The following is a 7887-nucleotide window of genomic DNA, read 5'->3' as shown; positions in this document are numbered from 1 at the left end:
TTATTGCCTCATTGTTTTTATTTAATGCATTTCAAGTTATTTGAAACACTATTGTTTTCTTATGTCTGTTTATTTATGTATGTATATATATATATATATATATATATATATATATATATATATATATATATATATATATATATATATATAATAATAATCTTAATATTTCATTGTAAATTATTAAAGTAACAAAACCATGGTTAATTTGTGGTTGCCATGGCTACAAGAGACATGATTTTTGGTTTTATTCCTGTAAAAACTGTGGCCAATTTTCATAATGGAACTTTGAAACTCAGAGAGAATATTAGCTTTGTTGTTGTTGGTGAAATTATTACAGACATAAAAACACATAATTAACGGCAACAGCCAAAAATGTTTCACAGGATTATGAATGTACCTGAAAGCATGGCTCCATAGTTAGGAATGGATCATTTTATCACTTGTTTATTATTCATGCAACAATGCTATTTTTAGGGGTGGCACAATATATCGATATGGTGATATATCGCTGTTCTTTTCTATTCAAGACGAGAATCAATATCTGGTGCCAAATATTGATATTTTAATTATTACAATAAGGCTCTCTATATATTCCCTGCTCCCAGCATCTACAAATGCATGGAAAACGCAGCCCTGCCATTTCCACCTTCTTTCTAAACTGCTCTAAAGAACCATGAACCACGTTTTCTATGAAGAAAGGAGGAAGCACAAGGTACTGATGGATAAACAGATTTCCAACCACTGTTGTCACGACTGGGATACAAGGAGACACGGTGAGAGATCCAAATGCGAGTACGTCTTTTATTAAGGGCAATCCAAAGAATACATAGTCCAGGCAGGGGTCAATATCAAACATCAATCCAACATAAACAAGCAAGGACACAAGGTGAGAGCACGACTAGAGATGGACGTGAATTAAACAAGGACTCCGTGACACATACTAAGACAGACCGGATATAAATACACAGGGAGAGACAAACGCTAATGGGGAATTGACTGAGTGCAATGATTGATGACCAGTGACAGCTGAGTGCAATGATTAGACAGAGAACGTGAGGAATGTGGTTCATGAAGTGACAAGACACCGTGGGGAAGGAGGACATCTAGTGGATACCCAGGGAACACAAACCAGACACTGTGACAATACCCCCCCTCTACGGAGCGGCTCCCAGACGCTTCAAGACAAGACTACAAAGCCAGAGACCAGGAGGGAGGCGGACAGGTGGAGGCTCAGGGGGAGGGACAGAAAAAATGGGGAAACCAGAGACCAGAGGAACATGTAAATGGGGAACAGACACCAGAAGTGCAAACACAAAACAGGGAGACCAGGAGGGAGGTGGACCGGAGGAGGTTCAGGGGGAGGGACGGAGGGCCAGGCTAACAGAGGGGAACAGGGACAGGAAGTGAACAAAAAAAATAAAAAAAATAAACAACAACAACAACAAAACAGGAGATCAGGGTGGATCGGGCGTTCAGGAGCCCAGGGTGACGCCGACTGGGCAGGGCCGCGGGGCGGAGCAGAAGACCACCACAACCGTGTGGTCAGGAAGGAAGCCCCCCAGGGCGGTACAGAAGACCACCACAACCGTGTGGTTGGGATGAACGCCCCCCAGGGCAGAGCAGAAGACCACCATGTCCGTGTGGTCAAAACAGAAGCCCACCAGGGCGGCGCCAAAGGAGAGCCAGTCCGGTGGGGCAAGTCTGAAACAAAGAACGTGAACCAGTTAAGGGTAGCCTAAGGGTAGCCTCAATGGCCACGACAGGATCAGTCTGGAAGGCTCTGGAAGTTCCACAGAGGCATGAAGAGACTCTGGTAATCCAGCTGAGACGAGGAGAGGCTCCAGTAGTTCAGCAGAGACATGGAAAGGCTCTGGTAATCCCATGGTGTTCAGACTGGATTCCAGAGGACCAATGCTGACTTCACTCTGCTCCTGAAGATCATTGTTGGCCTGACTCTGTTCATTAAGATCACTGGTGACTTGCATTTGTCCATGGAGATCATTGGTGACTTGCATTTTTTCATGAAGATCATTGGTGACTTGCATTTGTTCATGAAGATCAATGGTGACTTGCCTTTGTTCTTGAAGATCACTGGTGACTTGACTTTGTCCTTGAAGATCACCGGTGACTTGACTTGACTCAGGAAGGTCAACGGTGACTAGTCCTGACTCTGGAGGGTCAATGGTAACTAGTCCTGACTCTGGAGGGTCAATGGTAACTAGCCCTGACTCTGGAGGGTCATCGGTGACTAGCTCTGACTCTGGAAGGTCATCGGTGACTAGCCCTGACACTGGAAGGAACCTGACTCGACTCTGGAGGGTCAACTGGAACCTGACTCGACTCTGGAGGGTCAACTGGAACCTGACTCGACTCTGGAGGGTCAACCGGAACCTGACTCGACTCTGGAGGGTTCATGGGAACCTGACTCAACTCTGGAAGGTCAGGTGTGGCTGACTCGACTCTGGAGGGTCAACCGGAACCTGACTCGACTCTGGAGGGTTCACGGGAACCTGACTCAACTCTGGAAGGTCAGCTGTGGCTGTCATCCTGTGCAGAGGTGCTGGGCAAGCAGCCATCTTGGGCCATGACTTTGGATGGTCGGCCATCTTGTGCTGTGGTGCTGGGCTGGCAACCACCTTGTGCTGTGGCGCTGGGCTGGCGGCCATCTTGGGCCATGACTCTGGACGGGCGGCCATCTTGGGCTGTGATTCTGGAGGGTCAATGGTAACTAGCCCTGACTCTGGAAGGTCATCGGTGACTAGCTCTGACTCTGGAAGGTCATCGGTGACTAGCCCTGACTCTGGAAGGAACCTGACTCGACTCTGGAGGGTCAACCGGAACCTGACTCGACTCTGGAGGGTTCACAGGAACCTGACTCAACTCTGGAAGGTCAGCTGTGGCTGTCATCCTGTGCAGAGGTGCTGGGCAAGCAGCCATCTTGGGCCATGACTCTGGATGGTCGGCCATCTTGTGCTGTGGTGCTGGGCTGGCAACCACCTTGTGCTGTGGCGCTGGGCTGGCGGCCATCTTGGGCCATGACTCTGGACGGGCGGCCATCTTGGGCTGTGGCTCTGGACCGGTGGCCAACTTGGGCATTGGCGCTGGGTTAGCGGCCATCTTGTGCTGTGGCGCTGGGCTAGCAGCCATCCTATGCTGCGGTGCTGGGCTGACCCTCCAGAGTCGAGTCAGGTTCCAGTTGACCCTCCAGAGTCGAGTCAGGTTCCAGTTGACCCTTGTGCTGTGGTGCTGGGCTGGTGACCACCTTGTGCTGTGGCGCTGGGCTGACGGCCATCTTGGGCCATGACTCTGGACGGTCGGCCATCTTGGGCCGTGGCTCTGGACTGGTGGCCATCTTCGGCATTGGCGCTGGGTTAGTGGCCATCTTGTGCTGTGGCGCTGGGCTGGCGGCCAACTTGGGCTGTTGCGCTGGCTCAGCAGCCGTGACGTGAACACTCCTGGGAATCTCTAGGATCTTGTTCAACATGGAGAAGTAATCCAAAAATGTATCAGCGGCCATCTTGGTTGCTGGACTGGCAGCCGTCTTGCCTCATGGCGCTGGCAATGCGGCCATCATGGGCAGTGGTGCCACCATGGCGGACGTGCGCTTTTTCTCCCTTCTCCGTCTGGTGAGACGGTGGCTCTGATCCGTCCCACACGAGCCCCGGGTCGAAGGAGGGCCATGTTTGAGAGCGAGTTCTGGGAATCATATGATGATTCCTAAGAGTACGTCTTTTACTGAAGACGGATTTCTTAGGGACTCTAAAAGTTCCAACTATGTAATTATGCCTGCATTCACAAATTAGCTTGTTTCTTTACATTTGTCACCAAAACAGTAGATGCATTATGAAATAATGAACTGAGCAAAAGTACATTTAAGCATTTCCGGCACAGCATCTCTTAAAATTATATATTTTTTCTTATAGAATGTTTCACATTGATCCATATTCATATATCAGAACTGGCATGTTTCTAATCATCTCCAGTAAGTGTCTATTTGTTTTTAAGTACAACTCTTCATTTGACAATGGCAGACACAAGTTAACAGGTTTTCCCACTCTGAATTCTTCTGGAAATCCAATCTCACTAGGAATGAGAGGATTCCCAACCAGAGCATGGTTTAATGATTTAGCTTTAAGTTTCTGCTTTAAGAAAGTCAGCATATCATGAAGTCTGCAAGCCATCTGCTCAGGGTCCCAAGATAAGGTTTTGTTGACTAGAAGATGTAACACTGCATTCTTCAAGTGGTACTTTGTTAGCCCACATGGTCCAGTCAGGGCAGTCTGGTGTTTGTGTAGGAAGGAAAGGATCTGTAGGCAATGAATATTGCATGCGTTGTCTGGAAGCATTTTAGTTACAGTATTGTTCAAAATAATAGCAGTACAATGTGACTAACCAGAATAATCAAGGTTTTTAGTATATTTTTTATTGCTACGTGGCAAACAAGTTACCAGTAGGTTCAGTAGATTGTCAGAAAACAAACAAGACCCAGCATTCATGATATGCACGCTCTTAAGGCTGTGCAATTGGGCAATTAGTTGAAAGGGGTGTGTTCAAAAAAATAGCAGTGTCTACCTTTGACTGTACAAACTCAAAACTATTTTGTACAAACATTTTTTTTTCTGGGATTTAGCAATCCTGTGAATCACTAAACTAATATTTAGTTGTATGACCACAGTTTTTTAAAACTGCTTGACATCTGTGTGGCATGGAGTCAACCAACTTGTGGCACCTCTCAGCTGTTATTCCACTCCATGATTCTTTAACAACATTCCACAATTCATTCACATTTCTTGGTTTTGCTTCAGAAACAGCATTTTTTATATCACCCCACAAGTTCTCAATTGGATTAAGGTCTGGAGATTGGGCTGGCCACTCCATAACATTAATTTTGTTGGTTTGGAACCAAGACTTTGCCCGTTTACTAGTGTGTTTTGGGTCATTGTCTTGTTGAAACAACCATTTCAAGGGCATGTCCTCTTCAGCATAGGGCAACATGACCTCTTCAAGTATTTTAACATATGCAAACTGATCCATGATCCCTGGTATGGGATAAATAGGCCCAACACCATAGTAGGAGAAACATGCCCATATCATGATGCTTGCACCTCCATGCTTCACTGTCTTCACTGTGTACTGTGGCTTGAATTCAGAGTTTGGGGGTCGTCTCACAAACTGCCTGTGGCCCTTGGACCCAAAAAGAACAATTTTACTCTCATCAGTCCACAAAATGTTCCTCCATTTCTCTTTAGGCCAGTTGATGTGTTCTTTGGCAAATTGTAACCTCTTCTGCACATGCCTTTTTTTTAACAGAGGGACTTTGCGGGGGATTCTTGAAAATAGATTAGCTTCACACAGACGTCTTCTAACTGTCACAGTACTTACAGGTAACTCCAGACTGTCTTTGATCATCCTGGAGGTGATCATTGGCTGAGCCTTTGCCATTCTGGTTATTCTTCTATCCATTTTGATGGTTGTCTTCCGTTTTCTTCCACGTCTCTCTGGTTTTGCTCTCCATTTTAAGGCATTGGAGATCATTTTAGCTGAACAGCCTATCATTTTTTGCACCTCTTTATAGGTTTTCCCCTCTCTAATCAACTTTTTAATCAAAGTACGCTGTTCTTCTGAACAATGTCTTGAACGACCCATTTTCCTCAGCTTTCAAATGCATGTTCAACAAGTGTTGGCTTCATCCTTAAATAGGGGCCACCTGATTCACACCTGTTTCTTCACAAAATTGATGACCTCAGTGATTGAATGCCACACTGCTATTTTTTTGAACACACTCCTTTCAACTAATTGCCCAATTGCACAGCCTTAAGAGCGTGCATATCATGAATGCTGGGTCTAATTTGTTTTCTGAGAATCTACTGAACCTACTGGTAACTTGTTTGCCACGTAACAATAAAAAAATATACGAAAAACCTTGATTATTCTGGTTAGTCACATTGTACTGCTATTATTTTGAACAATACTGTATGTGTTGAAGGGCATTTTCATAGCGCATTAAAAGGGGGGGGGGGGGGGTGAAATTCTCGTTTTCACTCAATATCCTGTTAGTCTTGAGTACCTATAGAGTAGTACTGCATCCTTCATAACTCCAAAAAATCTTTAGTTTTAATATATTCATAAGAGAAAGATAGTCTGTACCAATTTTTCCCGGAAAAAAACGACCGGCTGGAGGCGTGACGTGTGGGCGGAGCTAAAGAATCACGAGCGCCAGTAGGCTTTTGCGTTGAGAGCGTTTGGAAGCTGTGTCTCATTATGGTGAGGACAAAACCAACCAAAACAAACCATGGCTAACAGTCAGATTCAGCGTATATTTATGATCCAGAATCAGATAAAGAGGCTGAAATTTAACAAGAGCAGCATCAGCAATGACATCTCTATGTGGTATGTACTGAAACTGTATATATTTGCTTAGCAGTTTTGGAAAATGACTAAGTTCCACTTAGTCGTCTTTTTTTTATAAGCTGTACATGTGGAAAGTGCAGTTTGATGACAACATCGCATGTTGTTTACTTGATGTGCTTAACGTTACGCGCCGACAGCTAAGTTAACAACACAGAGATATTTGAAGCAGTTTTACTCACCGAATGCGGTTCCAACACACGATCGTGACCCTTTTTCGTTGGGACTGCATTATCCTTAAGAAATAAATGATGTGCAAATCCGGCGTCAAACTGGGCCTTGTTTGTAAAACAAGCATCTTCGAAATGCAGGGAACAAACACAAACACTTGCACAACTCCGTTGATCCTCTGTAAAAATAAACTCCATCCACTGGTCCCTTAATGCTGTTTCTCTTTTGGTAATCTGTGAAGGGTTGTCTTGGCCTGGCAACCAAAAACACACTCCTTTTGTGACATTTCGCGATGCTCTCGCTCTGATCAGTGAATGTCTGTGCTCTCAGTCAGTGCTCTGCTATACGGGAGCGCGCGCGCTCTTCCGGCAGACGTGCCCTTAGGACCCATATAAGGAAATTCCGCTCCATCTAACGTCACACAGAGCCATACTCGAAAAAAAAAACTTTCCGAAACTTGTGACAAACCGGAAGGAGTATTTTTGGAACAGAAATACTCCTTCAAACGTACAACTTAATTTTTGAAACTTTGTCCATGTTTAGCATGGGAATCCAACTCTTTTAACAGTGTAAAAAACTCAGTGTAATTTCACCCCCCCTTTAAACATTCAGACCAACGGGTGTGTGAGAATATGGCAGAGGGAGAATACGTGATCAGATATACCTCTGAGTCTTTAAATCTGACCACAGATGTGAGATTGAACAGTATGACCCGACCTGACCTGAAACGAACTTTGAGATTTCCAGGGTTTTCGCTATTCTGGAATATGAGGTCAAACTCATACTTGTAGCTGATCTCATCCCATGCTTTCTTAACGGCTGTCTTAAACCACTTCAGAACATACTTTTTAGCAAGATATGAGCTATTTTCTAGGCATAGAATGCCCTTAATGTACTTTTCAGTCACATTATCTTTTTTATTTGGATGTAGAAGACACAACGTATCATCATCATCTAAGCTGGAATTGCTGCAAGGGCAGATGGTTGAACTGGCATCACCTTTGACCATCCTGACTCTGCAACAGTACTGGATGGTTGAAGAACCTCTACTTTCTTTCAAAAGCTCAAACTCAAAAGTATATGGCTTTGGATGGACAACAGGTACATGTATGTCGCACATGAAGCACTTTCTTGAAGCCCATTGCTCGTGTAAGCTCCCAACACAAACAAAGTCTTCAATCTCCATGTCCGAACTTGTAGTCCTCAGCTTCCAGCAGGTCATTCACAAAACCCTCTACAAAACTCACAAGTTTGCCAACGGTGATGGTGGAACCAAGGTACGCTGGTTATGGAAGCTAGTTAAGGTCT

The 7887-nt window shown here is 44.9% G+C and overlaps 1 protein-coding gene across 1 annotated transcript; it reads right to left on the bottom strand.

The window, feature by feature from the left end:
* Positions 1–6150: 6150 nt before the first annotated feature.
* On the bottom strand, positions 6151–7862 carry LOC127948376 (inositol 1,4,5-trisphosphate receptor-interacting protein; the record flags this gene model as incomplete). The annotated part of the gene is given in 2 exon segments (XM_052544805.1): positions 6151–7784; positions 7786–7862. Coding segments are annotated over 2 exon segments (693 nt in total), but the record flags the coding sequence as incomplete, so codon positions are not given.
* Between the last annotated feature and the right edge of the window lie 25 nt (positions 7863–7887).

This window comes from Carassius gibelio, chromosome B1 (genome assembly GCF_023724105.1).
Source record: "Carassius gibelio isolate Cgi1373 ecotype wild population from Czech Republic chromosome B1, carGib1.2-hapl.c, whole genome shotgun sequence".
Taxonomy (NCBI): Eukaryota; Metazoa; Chordata; class Actinopteri; order Cypriniformes; family Cyprinidae; genus Carassius; species Carassius gibelio.
The sequence above is the reverse complement of the archived record's forward strand: the minus strand, read 5'-3'. Positions and strand labels throughout refer to the sequence as shown.